This window comes from Leuresthes tenuis, unplaced genomic scaffold (genome assembly GCF_036924035.1).
Source record: "Leuresthes tenuis unplaced genomic scaffold, fLeuTen1.0.hap1 SCAF_6, whole genome shotgun sequence".
NCBI lineage: Eukaryota > Metazoa > Chordata > Actinopteri > Atheriniformes > Atherinopsidae > Leuresthes > Leuresthes tenuis.
This window is the reverse complement of record NW_027325360.1, coordinates 303,929-323,011: the sequence shown is the minus strand read 5'-3', so window position 1 is coordinate 323,011 and position 19,083 is coordinate 303,929. Positions and strand designations below refer to the sequence as shown.

Below are 19,083 nucleotides of genomic sequence, written 5' to 3'. Positions count from 1 at the left end.
CTGGATCCTTGGACTCTGTTCCGTCTCTAACTGGATCCTTGGACTCTGTTCTGTCTCTAACTGGATCCTTGGACTCTGTTCCGTCTCTAACTGGATCCTTGGACTCTGTTCCGTCTCTAACTGGATCCTTGGACTCTGTTCTGTCTCTAACTGGATCCTTGGACTCTGTTCCGTCTCTAACTGGATCCTTGGACTCTGTTCTGTCTCTAACTGGATCCTTGGACTCTGTTCTGTCTCTAACTGGATCCTTGGACTCTGTTCCGTCTCTAACTGGATCCTTGGACTCTGTTCTGTCTCTAACTGGATCCTTGGACTCTGTTCTGTCTCTAATTGGACACCTGGACTCTGTTCTGTCTCTAACTGGTTCCTTGGACTCTGTTCTGTCTCTAACTGGATCCTTGGACTCTGTTCTGTCTCTAACTGGATCCTTGGACTCTGTTCTGTCTCTAACTGGATCCTTGGACTCTGTTCTGTCTCTAACTGGATCCTTGGACTCTGTTCGGTCTCTAACTGGATCCTTGGACTCTGTTCCGTCTCTAACTGGATCCTTGGACTCTGTTCTGTCTCTAACTGGATCCTTGGACTCTGTTCCGTCTCTAACTGGATCCTTGGACTCTGTTCTGTCTCTAACTGGATCCTTGGACTCTGTTCCGTCTCTAACTGGATCCTTGGACTCTGTTCTGTCTCTAACTGGATCCTTGGACTCTGTTCCGTCTCTAACTGGATCCTTGGACTCTGTTCCGTCTCTAACTGGATCCTTGGACTCTGTTCTGTCTCTAACTGGATCCTTGGACTCTGTTCCGTCTCTAACTGGATCCTTGGACTCTGTTCTGTCTCTAACTGGATCCTTGGACTCTGTTCTGTCTCTAACTGGATCCTTGGACTCTGTTCCGTCTCTAACTGGATCCTTGGACTCTGTTCTGTCTCTAACTGGATCCTTGGACTCTGTTCTGTCTCTAATTGGACACCTGGACTCTGTTCTGTCTCTAACTGGTTCCTTGGACTCTGTTCTGTCTCTAACTGGATCCTTGGACTCTGTTCTGTCTCTAACTGGATCCTTGGACTCTGTTCTGTCTCTAACTGGATCCTTGGACTCTGTTCTGTCTCTAACTGGATCCTTGGACTCTGTTCCGTCTCTAACTGGATCCTTGGACTCTGTTCCGTCTCTAACTGGATCCTTGGACTCTGTTCCGTCTCTAACTGGATCCTTGGACTCTGTTCTGTCTCTAACTGGATCCTTGGACTCTGTTCTGTCTCTAACTGGATCCTTGGACTCTGTTCTGTCTCTAACTGGATCCTTGGACTCTGTTCCGTCTCTAACTGGATCCTTGGACTCTGTTCCGTCTCTAACTGGATCCTTGGACTCTGTTCTGTCTCTAACTGGATCCTTGGACTCTGTTCTGTCTCTAACTGGATCCTTGGACTCTGTTCCGTCTCTAACTGGATCCTTGGACTCTGTTCCGTCTCTAACTGGATCCTTGGACTCTGTTCCGTCTCTAACTGGATCCTTGGACTCTGTTCCGTCTCTAACTGGATCCTTGGACTCTGTTCCGTCTCTAACTGGATCCTTGGACTCTGTTCTGTCTCTAACTGGATCCTTGGACTCTGTTCTGTCTCTAACTGGATCCTTGGACTCTGTTCTGTATCTAACTGGATCCTTGGACTCTGTTCCGTCTCTAACTGGATCCTTGGACTCTGTTCTGTCTCTAACTGGATCCTTGGACTCTGTTCCGTCTCTAACTGGATCCTTGGATTCTGTTCTGTATCTAACTGGATCCTTGGACTCTGTTCTGTCTCTAACTGGATCCTTGGACTCTGTTCTGTATCTAACTGGATCCTTGGACTCTGTTCTGTATCTAACTGGATCCTTGGACTCTGTTCTGTCTCTAACTGGATCCTTGGACTCTGTTCTGTCTCTAACTGGATCCTTGGACTCTGTTCCGTCTCTAACTGGATCCTTGGACTCTGTTCTGTCTCTAACTGGATCCTTGGACTCTGTTCTGTCTCTAACTGGATCCTTGGACTCTGTTCCGTCTCTAACTGGATCCTTGGACTCTGTTCTGTCTCTAACTGGATCCTTGGACTCTGTTCTGTCTCTAACTGGATCCTTGGACTCTGTTCTGTCTCTAACTGGATCCTTGGACTCTGTTCTGTCTCTAACTGGATCCTTGGACTCTGTTCCGTCTCTAACTGGATCCTTGGACTCTGTTCTGTCTCTAACTGGATCCTTGGACTCTGTTCTGTCTCTAACTGGATCCTTGGACTCTGTTCTGTCTCTAACTGGAGACCTAGACTCTGTTCCATCTCTAATCTGTTTGCAGCGACTTCATAAATGACTTAATGGACAGCTAACAACTAATCTGGTGTGAGGATTCTGTGTGATGTCATACCTCTGCGTAGCGGGAGCAATTTGTTCTCCAGGATGTCTCTGGCATCAGTTCCTTCATCCATCAGATCCAGTTTGGTGATCACACCGATTGTCCTCAGCCCTGCAACACATTCACAACCCTTCACTTACTAACTGATGTTAGGTGGAGGTGAAGAGGATGTAGTTGGAGCCAGACTCTGACCTTGTGGGTCAACCTCCTTGGCGATCTTCAAAGCATCAGAGTTGGCAAGGTCAGAGTTGGCTGGAGAAACAGCCAATAGGAGGCAGTTTTCTTTGGTGACGAACTGCATGAGCATTTCTCTGATCTGATTCTCGATGTCGGCTGGCTGATCGCCCACAGGGACCTTTGTCATTCCCGGAAGATCCACCAGAGTCAGGTTCAGCACTGAGAACACACACACCAGAAGCAGGGTCAGGACAGGTGGGGTCGGGACAGGTGGGGTCGGGACATGTGGGGTCGGGACAGCTGGGGTCGGGACAGGTGGGGTCGGGACAGGTGGGGTCAGGACATGTGGGGTCAGGACAGGTGGGGTCGGGACAGGTGGGGTCGGGACAGGTGGGGTCAGGACAGGTGGGGTCGGGACATGTGGGGTCGGGACATGTGGGGTCAGGACAGGTGGGGTCGGGACATGTGGGGTCAGGACAGGTGGGGTCGGGACATGTGGGGTCAGGACAGGTGGGGTCGGGACAGGTGGGGTCGGGACAGGTGGGGTCGGGACAGGTGGGGTCAGGACAGGTGGGGTCGGGACAGGTGGGGTCAGGACATGTGGGGTCGGGACAGGTGGGGTCAGGACAGGTGGGGTCGGGACAGGTGGGGTCGGGGTCAGCTGGGGTCGGGACAGGTGGGGTCAGGACATGTGGGGTCAGGACAGGTGGGGTCGGGACATGTGGGGTCAGGACAGGTGGGGTCGGGACAGGTGGGGTCGGGACAGGTGGGGTCAGGACAGGTGGGGTCGGGACAGGTGGGGTCGGGGTCAGCTGGGGTCGGGACAGGTGGGGTCAGGACATGTGGGGTCAGGACAGGTGGGGTCGGGACATGTGGGGTCAGGACAGGTGGGGTCGGGACAGGTGGGGTCAGGACATGTGGGGTCAGGACAGGTGGGGTCAGGACATGTGGGGTCGGGACAGGTGGGGTCGGGACAGGTGGGGTCGGGACAGGTGGGGTCGGGACAGGTGGGGTCAGGACAGGTGGGGTCGGGACAGGTGGGGTCGGGACAGGTGGGGTCAGGACAGGTGGGGTCGGGACAGGTGGGGTCGGGACAGGTGGGGTCAGGACAGGTGGGGTCGGGACAGGTGGGGTCGGGGTCAGCTGGGGTCGGGACAGGTGGGGTCAGGACATGTGGGGTCAGGACAGGTGGGGTCGGGACATGTGGGGTCAGGACAGGTGGGGTCGGGACAGGTGGGGTCAGGACATGTGGGGTCAGGACAGGTGGGGTCAGGACATGTGGGGTCGGGCCAGGTGGGGTCGGGACAGGTGGGGTCGGGACAGGTGGGGTCAGGACAGGTGGGGTCGGGACAGGTGGGGTCGGGACAGGTGGGGTCAGGACAGGTGGGGTCGGGACAGGTGGGGTCGGGACAGGTGGGGTCGGGACAGGTGGGGTCTGGACAGGTGGGGTCAGGACAGGTGGGGTCGGGGTCAGCTGGGGTCAGGACAGGTGGGGTCGGGACAGGTGGGGTCAGGACAGGTGGGGTCGGGACAGGTGGGGTCAGGACATGTGGGGTCGGGACAGGTGGGGTCGGGACAGGTGGGGTCGGGACATGTGGGGTCGGGACATGTGGGGTCGGGTCAGGTGGGGTCGGGACAGGTGGGGTTGGGACAGGTGGGGTCGGGACAGGTGGGGTCAGGACAGGTGGGGTCAGGACATGTGGGGTCGGGACAGCTGGGGTCGGGACAGGTGGGGTCGGGACAGGTGGGGTCAGGACAGGTGGGGTCAGGACAGGTGGGGTCGGGACAGGTGGGGTCGGGACAGCTGGGGTCGGGACAGGTGGGGTCAGGACATGTGGGGTCGGGACAGCTGGGGTCGGGACAGGTGGGGTCGGGACAGGTGGGGTCGGGACAGGTGGGGTTGGGACAGGTGGGGTCGGGACAGGTGGGGTCAGGACATGTGGGGTCGGGACAGGTGGGGTCGGGACAGGTGGGGTCGGGACAGGTGGGGTCGGGACAGCTGGGGTCGGGACAGGTGGGGTCAGGACATGTGGGGTCGGGACAGATAGGGTCGGGACAGGTGGGGTCGGGACAGGTGGGGTCGGGACAGGTGGGGTCGGGACAGGTGGGGTCGGGACAGGTGGGGTCAGGACATGTGGGGTCGGGACAGGTGGGGTCGGGACAGGTGGGGTTGGGACAGGTGGGGTCGGGACAGGTGGGGTCGGGACAGGTGGGGTCGGGACAGGTGGGGTCAGGACATGTGGGGTCGGGACATGTGGGGTCGGGACAGATAGGGTCGGGACAGGTGGGGTCGGGACAGGTGGGGTCGGGACAGGTGGGGTCGGGACAGGTGGGGTCAGGACAGGTGGGGTCAGGACAGGTGGGGTCGGGACAGCTGGGGTCGGGACAGCTGGGGTCGGGACAGGTGGGGTCAGGACAGGTGGGGTCAGGACAGGTGGGGTCGGGACAGGTGGGGTCGGGCAGGCGGGGTCGGGACAGGTGGGGTCGGGACAGGTGGGGTCGGGACAGGTGGGGTCGGGACAGGTGGGGTCGGGACATGTGGGGTCGGGACAGCTGGGGTCGGGACAGGTGGGGTCAGGACAGGTGGGGTCAGGACAGGTGGGGTCGGGACAGGTGGGGTCGGGTCAGGTGGGGTCGGGATAGCGAGGTCAGGGTCAGGTGGGGTCGGGTCAGGTGGGGTCGGGACAGGTGGGGTCGGGACAGGTGGGGTCAGGACATGTGGGGTCGGGACAGCTGGGGTCGGGACAGGTGGGGTCGGGCAGGCGGGGTCGGGACAGGTGGGGTCGGGACAGGTGGGGTCGGGTCAGGTGGGGTCGGGTCAGGTGGGGTCAGGACAGGTGGGGTCGGGACAGGTGGGGTCGGGACAGGTGGGGTCGGGACATGTGGGGTCGGGACATGTGGGGTCGGGTCAGGTGGGGTCGGGACAGGTGGGGTCGGGGTCAGCTGGGGTCGGGACAGGTGGGGTCGGGACAGGTGGGGTCGGGACAGGTGGGGTCGGGACAGGTGGGGTCGGGACAGGTGGGGTCGGGTCAGGTGGGGTCGGGTCAGGTGGGGTCAGGACAGGTGGGGTCGGGACAGGTGGGGTCGGGACAGCTGGGGTCGGGACAGGTGGGGTCAGGACATGTGGGGTCGGGACAGATAGGGTCGGGACAGGTGGGGTCGGGACAGGTGGGGTCGGGACAGGTGGGGTCGGGACAGGTGGGGTCGGGACATGTGGGGTCGGGACAGGTGGGGTCGGGACAGGTGGGGTTGGGACAGGTGGGGTCGGGACAGGTGGGGTCGGGACAGGTGGGGTCGGGACAGGTGGGGTCAGGACATGTGGGGTCGGGACAGATAGGGTCGGGACAGGTGGGGTCGGGACAGGTGGGGTCGGGACAGGTGGGGTCAGGACAGGTGGGGTCAGGACAGGTGGGGTCGGGACAGCTGGGGTCGGGACAGCTGGGGTCGGGACAGGTGGGGTCAGGACAGGTGGGGTCAGGACAGGTGGGGTCGGGACAGGTGGGGTCGGGCAGGCGGGGTCGGGACAGGTGGGGTCGGGACAGGTGGGGTCGGGACAGGTGGGGTCGGGACAGGTGGGGTCGGGACATGTGGGGTCGGGACAGCTGGGGTCGGGACAGGTGGGGTCAGGACAGGTGGGGTCAGGACAGGTGGGGTCGGGACAGGTGGGGTCGGGTCAGGTGGGGTCGGGATAGCGAGGTCAGGGTCAGGTGGGGTCGGGTCAGGTGGGGTCGGGACAGGTGGGGTCGGGACAGGTGGGGTCAGGACATGTGGGGTCGGGACAGCTGGGGTCGGGACAGGTGGGGTCGGGCAGGCGGGGTCGGGACAGGTGGGGTCGGGACAGGTGGGGTCGGGTCAGGTGGGGTCGGGTCAGGTGGGGTCAGGACAGGTGGGGTCGGGACAGGTGGGGTCGGGACAGCTGGGGTCGGGACAGGTGGGGTCAGGACATGTGGGGTCGGGACAGATAGGGTCGGGACAGGTGGGGTCGGGACAGGTGGGGTCGGGACAGGTGGGGTTGGGACAGGTGGGGTCGGGACAGGTGGGGTCGGGACAGGTGGGGTCAGGACATGTGGGGTCGGGACAGGTGGGGTCGGGACAGGTGGGGTCGGGACAGGTGGGGTCGGGACAGGTGGGGTCAGGACATGTGGGGTCGGGACAGATAGGGTCGGGACAGGTGGGGTCGGGACAGGTGGGGTCGGGACAGGTGGGGTCGGGACAGGTGGGGTCAGGACAGGTGGGGTCGGGACAGGTGGGGTCGGGACAGCTGGGGTCGGGACAGGTGGGGTCAGGACAGGTGGGGTCAGGACAGGTGGGGTCGGGACAGGTGGGGTCGGGCAGGCGGGGTCGGGACAGGTGGGGTCGGGACAGGTGGGGTTGGGACAGGTGGGGTCGGGACAGGTGGGGTCGGGACAGGTGGGGTCAGGACATGTGGGGTCGGGACAGCTGGGGTCGGGACAGGTGGGGTCAGGACAGGTGGGGTCAGGACAGGTGGGGTCGGGACAGGTGGGGTCGGGTCAGGTGGGGTCGGGATAGCGAGGTCAGGGTCAGGTGGGGTCGGGTCAGGTGGGGTCGGGACAGGTGGGGTCGGGACAGGTGGGGTCAGGACATGTGGGGTCGGGACAGCTGGGGTCGGGACAGGTGGGGTCGGGCAGGCGGGGTCGGGACAGGTGGGGTCGGGACAGGTGGGGTCGGGTCAGGTGGGGTCGGGATAGCGAGGTCAGGGTCAGGTGGGGTCGGGACAGGTGGGGTCGGGTCAGGTGGGGTCGGGTCAGGTGGGGTCGGGGTCAGGTGGGGTCAGGGTCAGGTGGGGTCGGGACAGGTGGGGTCGGGACAGGTGGGGTCGGGTCAGGTGGGGTCGGGGTCAGGTGGGGTCGGGTCAGGTGGGGTCAGGGTCAGGTGGGGTCGGGGCTAGCGAGGTCAGGGTCAGGTGGGGTCGGGATAGCGAGGTCAGGGTCAGGTGGGGTCGGGTCAGGTGGGGTCGGGTCAGGTGGGGTCGGGTCAGGTGGGGTCAGGACAGGTGGGGTCAGGGTCAGGTGGGGTCGGGGCTAGCGAGGTCAGGGTCAGGTGGGGTCGGGTCAGGTGGGGTCGGGTCAGGTGGGGTCGGGTCAGGTGGGGTCAGGACAGGTGGGGTCGGGTCAGGTGGGGTCAGGACAGGTGGGGTCGGGACAGGTGGGGTCGGGATAGCGAGGTCAGGGTCAGGTGGGGTCAGGACAGGTGGGGTCAGGGTCAGGTGGGGTCGGGCAGGTGGGGTCGGGGTCAGGTGGGGTCGGGACAGGTGGGGTCGGGGTCAGGTGGGGTCGGGGATAGCGAGGTCAGGGTCAGGTGGGGTCGGGGTCAGGTGGGGTCAGGTGGGGTCAGGACAGGTGGGGTCAGGACAGGTGGGGTCGGGTGCGTTACCGTTAGGGGAATACACCCTCAGGTTGATGGGGACTGGACTGATTCCTTTGTTTTGTCCAGTCACTCGATCCGTTTCAGCTTCGATCTCCTGACGAACTTCATCAAAGTCGATGAACTTCTTCCCTTTACAGTGCAGGAATTCTGCAAACTCTGATAATAATAAACATCACATCGGATCAATAAACATCACACCGAATCAATGCAGGTGATCAGATATGTGATCGTCAGTGTCTCACCTGTTGGAGAGGTGATGAGCTGAAGCACCAGGGGGCGCCGAGTGACAATTCCTGAACCCCGGGGGAGGAAGTCTCTGTCAGGATGTGAAGGAAATTATTTATGACACATGTTTTCTGACATCCATCCATTTTCTATACCCACTTAATCCATCTCAGGATCGGGGGGGGGGGCTTATCTGTGAGGGGCAGGGTACACCTGGACAGGTCACCCTTCCATCAGAGAACAACGAGACCAACCATCCACACTCACTCCTAGGATCAGTTTAGAGACACCTGTCACGCATCTTTTTTGGGGGGGGGGGGGAACCGACACATAAACACGGAGAACATGCAAACTCACTGTCTGATACAAAGGTTATAAAAGGATTTGCCATCGGGGGCTTGATGTGTGACGCCTTGTTTTGGCTGAACAACAGTCCAAGAACCAGAGGGATAAAGTTTGTGAGGCAGAACAGTCCGACCCGCTGCAGAAACTAGTTCTTCACTCTTCTTTGCAGAAGATTCAGCGTCTCGTCACAACCTCAGAGCCGGCTGGTGGACTCCGGTTCTCTCCTGGGGCCTCGTGTACAAAGTTTCCTGCTGAAACCCGAAGGCCCTCCCACACACAGAAACGTCGGGGTGTATGAATCTGAGTTTAAGCACATCTCCTTTGTACATCCCAATCAACATGAAGTTGAGCACAGGTCAGAGTACCCGACTCCTCCCTGTCCACGCCCCTAATTGAATATGCAAATCATATTCAAATGAGCCCTGCACCTGCGAGTCCCGTCTCTGCAGATCAGAAAATAAAGAGAAAAGAACGAGTGAGACGGGAAAAAAGAACTTAACGGAACGTGAGATGGAGCTACTTTCTGGGGTGGAGGCTGTCAATGCTGTGGGTCTGAGAAGCACAGCAGCAGAGGTGAAGAAGGAGGGGTCCGACATCAAGGTGAAGCAGAGACTGGCTGCCCAGCACCGAAAACAGGCGGGGGCCAGGAGAAGAGGGGCCCACCCTGTTTGAACAGTGAGTCGGCCCAACTATGGGTGACCCTGCTCTCTGAGGGGGGGGGGAGCACATGTGGGTGACCCTGCTCTCTGAGGGGGGGGGAAGCACATGTGGGTGACCCTGCTCTCTGAGGGGGGGTGGGAGCACATGTGGGTGACCCTGCTCTCTGAGGGGGGGAGGGAGTACATGTGGGTGACCCTGCTCTCTGAGGGGGGGTGGGAGTACATGTGGGTGACCCTGCTCTCTGAGGGGGGGGGAAGCACATGTGGGTGACCCTGCTCTCTGAGGGGGGGGGAAGCACATGTGGGTGACCCTGCTCTCTGAGGGGGGGAGGGAGTACATGTGGGTGACCCTGCTCTCTGAGGGGGGGTGGGAGCACATGTGGGTGACCCTGCTCTCTGAGGGGGGGGGAAGCACATGTGGGTGACCCTGCTCTCTGAGGGGGGGAGGGAGTACATGTGGGTGACCCTGCTCTCTGAGGGGGGGAGGGAGTACATGTGGGTGACCCTGCTCTCTGAGGGGGGGTGGGAGCACATGTGGGTGACCCTGCTCTCTGAGGGGGGGGGGGGAGTAAATGTGGGTGACCCTGCTCTCTGAGGGGGGGGGAGCACATGTGGGTGACCCTGCTCTCTGAGGGGGGGGGGGGCACATGTGGGTGACCCTGCTCTCTGAGGGGGGGTGGGAGCACATGTGGGTGACCCTGCTCTCTGAGGGGGGGAGGGAGTACATGTGGGTGACCCTGCTCTCTGAGGGGGGGTGGGAGCACATGTGGGTGACCCTGCTCTCTGAGGGGGGGGGGGGAGGGGGGGAGCACATGTGACATGTGGGTGACCCTGCTCTCTGAGGGGGGGGGGGGGGGGCGCACATATGGGTGACCCTGCTCTCTGAGGGGGGGGGGTGGGAGCACATGTGGGTGACCCTGCTCTCTGAGGGGGGGAGGGAGTACATGTGGGTGACCCTGCTCTCTGAGGGGGGGTGGGAGCACATGTGGGTGACCCTGCTCTCTGAGGGGGGGGGGGGAGTAAATGTGGGTGACCCTGCTCTCTGAGGGGGGTGGAGCACATGTGGGTGACCCTGCTCTCTGAGGGGGGGGGGGGGGGCACATGTGGGTGACCCTGCTCTCTGAGGGGGGGGGAGCACATGTGGGTGACCCTGCTCTCTCGTGGGGGGTGGGAGCACATGTGGGTGACCCTGCTCTCTGAGGGGGGGAGGGAGTACATGTGGGTGACCCTGCTCTCTGAGGGGGGGTGGGAGCACATGTGGGTGACCCTGCTCTCTGAGGGGGGGGGGGAGGGGGGGAGCACATGTGACATGTGGGTGACCCTGCTCTCTGAGGGGGGGGGGGGGGGGCGCACATATGGGTGACCCTGCTCTCTGAGGGGGGTGGGAGGGAGCACATGTGGGTGACCCTGCTCTCTGAGGGGGGGGGGGGGGGGACGCACATGTGGGTGACCCTGCTCTCTCGGGGGGGGGGGGGGGGGAGCACATATGGGTGACCCTGCTCTCTGAGGGGCGGGTGGGAGCACATATGGGTGACCCTGCTCTCTTGGGGGGGGGGGGGGGGGAGCACATGTGGGTGACCCTGCTGTCTGAGGGGGGGGTGGGAGCACATGTGGGTGACCCTGCTCTCTCGGGGGGGGGGGGGGAGCACATATGGGTGATCCTGCTCTCTGAGGGGGGTGGGGGAGCACATATGGGTGATCCTGCTCTCTGAGGGGGGGGGGGCGGAGCACATATGGGTGACCCTGCTCTCTGAGGGGGGGGGGGTGGGAGCACATGTGGGTGACCCTGCTCTCTCGGGGGGGGGAGCACATATGGGTGACCCTGCTCTCTCGGGGGGGGTGGGAGCACATGTGGGTGACCCTGCTCTCTCGGGTGGGGGGGAGCACATATGGGTGATCCTGCTCTCTGAGGGGGGGGTGGGAGCACATGTGGGTGACCCTGCTCTCTCGGGGGGGGGGGAGCACATATGGGTGATCCTGCTCTCTGAGGGGGGGGTGGGAGCACATGTGGGTGACCCTGCTCTCTCGGGGGGGGGAGCACATATGGGTGATCCTGCTCTCTGAGGGGGGGGGGTGGGAGCACATATGGGTGATCCTGCTCTCCGAGGGGGGGGTGGGAGCACATGTGGGTGACCCTGCTCTCTCGGGGGGGGGAGCACATATGGGTGATCCTGCTCTCTGAGGGGGGGGGGGTGGGAGCACATGTGGGTGACCCTGCTCTCTGAGGGGGGGGGGTGGGAGCACATGTGGGTGATCCTGCTCTCTCGGGGGGGGTGGGAGCACATGTGGGTGACCTTGCTCTCTGAGGGAGGGGGGGTGGGAGCACATGTGGGTGATCCTGCTCTCTGAGGGGGGGGGGGGGAGCACATATGGGTGATCCTGCTCTCTGAGGGGGGGGGGTGGGAGCACATGTGGGTGATCCTGCTCTCTGAGGGGGGGGGGGTGGGAGCACATGTGGGTGACCCTGCTCTCTGAGGGGGGGGAGCACATGTGGGTGACTGATTAAAGGTAAAAACTTGTGTTTGTGTAACTCACATAAGTTACTGTTCATAAGGTAACTAGTAGTGGTGCAACGGATCATCATTGATCCGTTCAGATCAATATCTTCGGTTCGGCACGCAGATTGATTTATGAAAAAGAAAAAAGTTGTGCACGTGTTCAGTCCATTCACAGCGTTGTCATGGCGACCAGAGGAACGGACACCCTAACCCTAACCTGTAAACGATGCCAAACTATATTCCAACAGAAATTAAAATTAAACTAAGAGATTGGCTCCTACACCGAGGGTCGGCCTGCGTCACTGAACAGGTTTGTGGTCCCGATATTATATTATATTATATTTTATATATATATATATATATATATATATATAATACCACATATTATCGTCTCATATCATATAATATAGGATGTGTAAAGGATAAAATGTGAGCTGTGATGTGAAGAAACCTTTGTCACGACATCCTTACAATGTGTGTGTTTCCCTGCAGTCAGCACACACACGTGCGCGCGCACATGCACGCGCACACACCACGCTGTTTTTGTCATGCGGTGCCTTAACCAAAACCCTTCTGAGTCATGTGATCACCAGTGACCAATTAGAGCAGAGATGCAGACAGAGAGCCTCTCCTCAGGCGGAGGATAAAAATATTCAGACATCAGGGCTCAAACTACAGACCTCCTCATCCTCACAGCATCTCATCCTGCTGCAGATCATGCTCCTGTACAGGTGACATTCCTGCGTCTTTAGATGAATAAAACCCATCTATGCTCTCACCCTGAGTACTGACTGGAGGCTGAATGAATCAGTCAGCGACCCACAGGAACGACTGAAGCTGATTTCAACCAGGAGCTGGAAGAGTTCACAGCAGACGTCTCTTCAAATGTTCTCACCATGTCTTCCCTCTGGTGCATTTAGAGTTTCTGTAGAGAAACACTGTGTTCTCAACAGACAGTTTCTCTAATTCCCTGCTTAATCATCAGGCCACAATCCCAACTCACAAATAGTTGTGAAGGCATGTCAGTCTGAGCTCATCATGTTTCCTGTTCAGCTTCATTTAATCTGGTAACAAACATCATTTCTACACCTCAGACCTGCAGCATCCCATAAAGTCAGTGAACCTTTTCCCACTTTGTTTCCTTCTGCCAACACTTAAAGCCGCTCTGACTCTGAGGAAACCAGGTGATGCAGAGTTCCAGCTGTTATTTTGTCCCATTCCTCCTTAAACAGGTCTTAAGGTGTGCAGCAGTGCGGGGGGGTGGTTGTTTCTCTGCTGGGGACAGGTCAGGACTGCAGGCAGCCAGTCCAGCACCCGTACCTCTCAGACCTGCAGAACCGGAACCGCCCAGAATCACCTGAACATTTATCACAAGAACCTTCGGTCACGCGCACACGCACACGCACGCACACCTGCCGGCTATGACAGCGGGGAGCTGCAGTCTCCAAACAGTAAATTCTTTTAGGTTTCGCTCTACACGCGCACGCGCACACAAGCTTCGCTCCTCGGAGCAGAATCCAACCAGCTGATCGATCACTTATTGATCAGCAGCTGTTCTGCTGGATTGATTTTCACTGGACGGGACATTTTAACGCGTTAACGACAGCACGTGACGCCGCTGTACTCTCTGTGGTCCGGTTCGGCTCGGCTCGGACAGATGCACGCACAGAATCACTCACTTGCCCACGAAGTTCTCCAGAACCGAGCTCTTCCCGGCGCTCTGTCCGCCCACCACAGCGATCTGCGGCAGGTCCAGTTCCGAGTTCTGTCCGATGGCGGAGAACGCGTCCTGCAGCCGGTTCACCAGCGGGATCAGCTCCTCCATCCCCCGGTTCCCCATGGCGGTGGCAGGCGGAGGATGCGCACGGACTCACGGACACGGTGCTGCAGCGCACTGGCTCCTGTGTCACGCGCCGATCAGTGGCTCTTCAATCGATTAGATGATCGATGATGAGGATGCTCCTCCAGCTGTGACCTTCAGCTCCTTCTGCTCCACTACAGGGAGGGACCGCGCACGCGCACACATCCGGTACAGACAGACTTTCACAATAAAAGCCTTTTTAAAAAAATGTGGGCGTTAAAAGTTTAAAGTCAGGATGAAAAACGGCGCGTGCACGTGTACAGAACATTATGACGTCAAAGTCACGACGTCCCTCCACCTGCCATCAGGTGCCAGCCACGAGTTATGAAGCCCCGCCCCTTGACAGGCAGAATAACGTCCGATCACCTGACAGGTGAGTTTGACGTCAGAGAACAGGAACAGCTGTCTGTGATGATGTGACCTGGACATATGACGTCAGAGGCATGATATTTGTGGGAACGCACACCAATCAAACGGACTTCTGTGGGGTATTGCACAAAATCAAGATAAGGGGCTAAACCGGGATTTGTTGGGTATCCTGCCTGAGTTTAGCCTCAAGTCGGTCGCATGAAAGCAGCTCAAACTTAACCGGCCAAGGGAGGGAGATGATGAACTTATACGTCACCAGTAGGTTGTTTTACATCATCAGCTGTTATTAATGTGGAGCAGCAGCCTGGAAGGGCCTGAAAGGAGCTGAAAGGGCCTGAAAGGAGCTGAAAGGGCCTGAAAGGAGCTGAAAGGAGCCGAAAGGGCCTGAAAGGAGCCGAAAGGAGCCGAAAGGAGGTGAAAAGAGCCGAAAGGGCCTGAAAGGAGCTGAAAGGGCCTGAAAGGAGCCGAAAGGAGGTGAAAGGAGCCGAAAGGGCCTGAAAGGAGCCGAAAGGAGCTGAAAGGAGCTGAAAGGGCCTGAAAGGAGCCGAAAGGGCCTGAAAGGAGCCGAAAGGGCCTGAAAGGATCTGAAAGGAGCTGAAAGGGCCTGAAAGGAGCCGAAAGGAGCCGAAAGGAGCCGAAAGGAACTGAAAGGAGCCGAAAGGACCTGAAAGGAGCCGAAAGGATCTGAAAGGAGCCGAAAGGAGCCGAAAGGGCCTGAAAGGAGCCGAAAGGAGCCGAAAGGGCCTGAAAGGAGCCGAAAGGGCCTGAAAGGAGCCGAAAGGAGCCGAAAGGAGCCGAAAGGAGCCGAAAGGAACTGAAAGGAGCCGAAAAGACCTGAAAGGAGCCGAAAGGATCCGAAAGGAGCCGAAAGGAGCCGAAAGGGCCTGAAAGGAGCCGAAAGGACCTGAAAGGGCCTGAAAGGAGCTGAAAGGAGCCGAAAGGAGCCGAAAGGGCCTGAAAGGAGCTGAAAGGAGCCGAAAGGACCTGAAAGGAGCTGAAAGGAGCCGAAAGGAACTGAAAGGAGCCGAAAGGACCTGAAAGGAGCCGAAAGGAGCCGAAAGGGCCTGAAAGGAGCCGAAAGGACCTGAAAGGGCCTGAAAGGAGCCGAAAGGAGCCGAAAGGGCCTGAAAGGAGCCGAAAGGGCCTGAAAGGAGCCGAAAGGACCTGAAAGGACCTGAAAGGGCCTGAAAGGAGCTGAAAGGAGCTGAAAGGAGCCGAAAGGAGCTGAAAGGACCTGAAAGGAGCCGAAAGGGCCCGAAAGGAGCCGAAAGGAGCCGAAAGGGCCCGAAAGGATCTGAAAGGAGCCGAAAGGATCTGAAAGGGCCTGAAAGGAGCCGAAAGGAGCCGAAAGGGCCTGAAAGGAGCCGAAAGGAGCCGAAAGGGCCTGAAAGGAGCCGAAAGGACCTGAAAGGACCTGAAAGGGCCTGAAAGGAGCTGAAAGGACATGAAAGGAGCCGAAAGGAGCCGAAAGGAGCTGAAAGGAGCCGAAAGGAGCCGAAAGGACCTGAAAGGAGCCGAAAGGAGCCGAAAGGAGCCGAAAGGGGCCGAAAGGAGCCGAAAGGAGCCGAAAGGAGCTGAAAGGACCTGAAAGGAGCCGAAAGGAGCCGAAAGGAGCCGAAAGGAGCCGAAAGGGCCTGAAAGGAGCTGAAAGGACCTGAAAGGAGCCGAAAGGAGCCGAAAGGGCCTGAAAGGAGCTGAAAGGAGCCGAAAGGGCCTGAAAGGAGCTGAAAGGAGCCGAAAGGAGCTGAAAGGGCCTGAAAGGAGCCGAAAGGATCTGAAAGGAGCTGAAAGGAGCCGAAAGGAGCCGAAAGGAGCTGAAAGGAGCCGAAAGGGCCTGAAAGGAGCCGAAAGGAGCTGAAAGGGCCTGAAAGGAGCCGAAAGGAGCTGAAAGGGCCTGAAAGGAGCCGAAAGGATCTGAAAGGAGCTGAAAGGAGCCGAAAGGAGCCGAAAGGAGCTGAAAGGAGCTGAAAGGAGCTGAAAGGAGCCGAAAGGGCCTGAAAGGAGCCGAAAGGACCTGAAAGGAGCCGAAAGGGCCCGAAAGGACCTGAAAGGAGCCGAAAGGGCCTGAAAGGACCCGAAAGGGCCTGAAAGGAGCTGAAAGGAGCTGAAAGGAGCCGAAAGGAGCCGAAAGGAGCCGAAAGGAGCTGAAAGGAGCCGAAAGGACCTGAAAGGACCTGAAAGGAGCCGAAAGGAGCCGAAAGGAGCCGAAAGGACCTGAAAGGAGCTGAAAGGACCTGAAAGGAGCCGAAAGGAGCTGAAAGGACCTGAAAGGAGCCGAAAGGAGCCGAAAGGAGCCGAAAGGACCTGAAAGGAGCCGAAAGGAGCTGAAAGGACCTGAAAGGAGCCGAAAGGAGCTGAAAGGACCTGAAAGGAGCTGAAAGGAGCCGAAAGGAGCCGAAAGGAGCTGAAAGGAGCCGAAAGGAGCCGAAAGGAGCTGAAAGGAGCTGAAAGGGCCTGAAAGGGCCTGAAAGGAGCTGAAAGGAGCTGAAAGGAGCCGAAAGGGCCTGAAAGGAGCCGAAAGGATCTGAAAGGAGCTGAAAGGGCCTGAAAGGAGCTGAAAGGAGCCGAAAGGATCTGAAAGGAGCTGAAAGGGCCTGAAAGGAGCCGAAAGGAGCCGAAAGGGCCTGAAAGGATCTGAAAGGGCCTGAAAGGAGCTGAAAGGGCCTGAAAGGGCCTGAAAGGAGCCGAAAGGATCTGAAAGGAGCCGAAAGGAGCCGAAAGGGCCTGAAAGGAGCCGAAAGGACCTGAAAGGAGCCGAAAGGAGCCGAAAGGGCCTGAAAGGACCTGAAAGGAGCTGAAAGGACCTGAAAGGAGCTGAAAGGACCTGAAAGGAGCCGAAAGGAGCTGAAAGGAGCTGAAAGGACCTGAAAGGACCTGAAAGGAGCCGAAAGGAGCCGAAAGGAGCTGAAAGGACCTGAAAGGAGCTGAAAGGACCTGAAAGGAGCCGAAAGGAGCTGAAAGGACCTGAAAGGAGCCGAAAGGAGCCGAAAGGAGCTGAAAGGACCTGAAAGGAGCCGAAAGGAGCCGAAAGGAGCTGAAAGGACCTGAAAGGAGCCGAAAGGAGCTGAAAGGACCTGAAAGGAGCTGAAAGGAGCCGAAAGGAGCCGAAAGGAGCCGAAAGGACCTGAAAGGAGCCGAAAGGAGCCGAAAGGAGCCGAAAGGAGCTGAAAGGACCTGAAAGGAGCCGAAAGGACCTGAAAGGAGCCGAAAGGAGCCGAAAGGAGCCGAAAGGAGCTGAAAGGACCTGAAAGGACCTGAAAGGAGCCGAAAGGAGCCGAAAGGAGCCGAAAGGAGCTGAAAGGACCTGAAAGGAGCCGAAAGGAGCCGAAAGGAGCTGAAAGGGCCTGAAAGGAGCCGAAAGGACCTGAAAGGAGCTGAAAGGGCCCGAAAGGATCTGAAAGGATCTGAAAGGAGCTGAAAGGAGCCGAAAGGAGCCGAAAGGAGCCGAAAGGACCTGAAAGGAGCTGAAAGGGCCTGAAAGGAGCCGAAAGGAGCCGAAAGGACCCGAAAGGGCCCGAAAGGAGCCGAAAGGAGCCGAAAGGAGCCGAAAGGGCCTGAAAGGATCTGAAAGGATCTGAAAGGATCTGAAAGGAGCTGAAAGGAGCTGAAAGGGCCTGAAAGGAGCCGAAAGGAGCCGAAAGGAGCCGAAAGGACCTGAAAGGAGCCGAAAGGAGCCGAAAGGAGCCGAAAGGAGCTGAAAGTGCCTGAAAGGAGCCGAAAGGATCTGAAAGGAGCTGAAAGGAGCCGAAAGGAGCCGAAAGGAGCCGAAAGGGCCTGAAAGGAGCTGAAAGGGCCTGAAAGGAGCTGAAAGGACCTGAAAGGAGCCGAAAGGAGCCGAAAGGAGCCGAAAGGAGCTGAAAGGGCCTGAAAGGAGCCGAAAGGATCTGAAAGGAGCTGAAAGGAGCCGAAAGGAGCTGAAAGGAGCCGAAAGGAGCCGAAAGGGTCTGGAAGGACCCGGAAGGAGCCGAAAGGGTCTGGAAGGACCCGAAAGGAGCCGAAAGGGTCTGAAAGGAGCTGAAAGGACCCGAAAGGAGCCGAAAGGAGCTGAAAGGACCCGAAAGGAGCCGAAAGGGTCTGAAAGGAGCTGAAAGGGTCTGAAAGGAGCTGAAAGGGCCTGAAAGGAGCTGAAAGGAGCCGAAAGGAGCCGAAAGGGCCTGAAAGGACCTGAAAGGGTCTGAAAGGAGCTGAAAGGAGCCGAAAGGAGCTGAAAGGAGCCGAAAGGAGCCGAAAGGGCCTGAAAGGAGCCGAAAGGAGCCGAAAGGGCCTGAAAGGACCTGAAAGGGCCTGAAAGGACCTGAAAGGGTCTGAAAGGAGCTGAAAGGAGCCGAAAGGAGCCGAAAGGGCCTGAAAGGACCTGAAAGGGTCTGAAAGGAGCCGAAAGGAGCCGAAAGGAGCTGAAAGGAGCCGAAAGGAGCCGAAAGGGCCTGAAAGGAGCTGAAAGAAGCTGAAAGGACCCGAAAGGAGCCGAAAGGGCCTGAAAGGACCTGAAAGGAGCTGAAAGGACCTGAAAGGAGCTGAAAGGAGCCGAAAGGGCCTGAAAGGAGCCGAAAGGGCCTGAAAGGATCTGAAAGGAGCTGAAAGGGCCTGAAAGGAGCCGAAAGGAGCCGAAAGGATCTGAAAGGAGCTGAAAGGGCCTGAAAGGAGCCGAAAGGAGCTGAAAGGAGCCGAAAGGAGCCGAAAGGAGCCGAAAGGACCCGGAAGGAGCCGAAAGGGTCTGAAAGGACCCGGAAGGAGCCGAAAGGGTCTGAAAGGACCCGGAAGGAGCCGAAAGGGTCTGAAAGGAGCTGAAAGGAGCTGAAAGGAGCTGAAAGGAGCCGAAAGGGCCTGAAAGGAGCTGAAAGGAGCTGAAAGGAGCCGAAAGGGCCTGAAAGGAGCTGAAAGGAGCCGAAAGGAGCCGAAAGGGCCTGAAAGGAGCCGAAAGGAGCCGAAAGGAGCCGAAAGGAGCTGAAAGGGCCTGAAAGGAGCTGAAAGGGCCTGAAAGGACCTGAAAGGAGCCGAAAGGACCTGAAAGGAGCGGAAAGGGCCTGAAAGGACCTGAAAGGGCCTGAAAGGACCTGAAAGGACCTGTCGGTCCTGGTGGGTGTCGGTCGGGTGTTTGGAGATGTCATAAGGAATCAATTAGTTTAAAGGAATATCATGTTCTTTTTCATTTAATTTCATGTTCAGTACAGTTGTGTTTCTTT

General features: G+C 58.7%; 1 protein-coding gene and 1 pseudogene across 6 annotated transcripts in view; both read right to left on the bottom strand.

Annotated features, from left to right (window-relative positions):
* LOC140309285 (dynamin-1-like) overlaps window positions 1–13,694 on the bottom strand; it is a 39,893-nt gene extending 26,199 nt beyond the window's left edge. For all 6 annotated transcript variants that reach the window (XR_011916366.1, XM_072387103.1, XM_072387099.1 and 3 more), the window contains exons 1-5: window positions 13,350–13,694; window positions 8,186–8,259; window positions 7,950–8,099; window positions 2,571–2,774; window positions 2,391–2,489 (exon numbers count right to left, since the gene is read on the bottom strand). Coding sequence is in view for 5 of the 6 variants with exons in the window: in XM_072387103.1 (XP_072243204.1) it covers window positions 2,391–2,489; window positions 2,571–2,774; window positions 7,950–8,099; window positions 8,186–8,259; window positions 13,350–13,510 (688 nt within the window). In the remaining variant the exon portion in view is untranslated. The remainder of the gene's footprint in view (window positions 1–2,390; window positions 2,490–2,570; window positions 2,775–7,949; window positions 8,100–8,185; window positions 8,260–13,349) is intronic.
* On the bottom strand, window positions 9,030–11,753 carry LOC140310325 (uncharacterized; annotated as a pseudogene).
* Window positions 13,695–19,083: the final 5,389 nt, after the last annotated feature.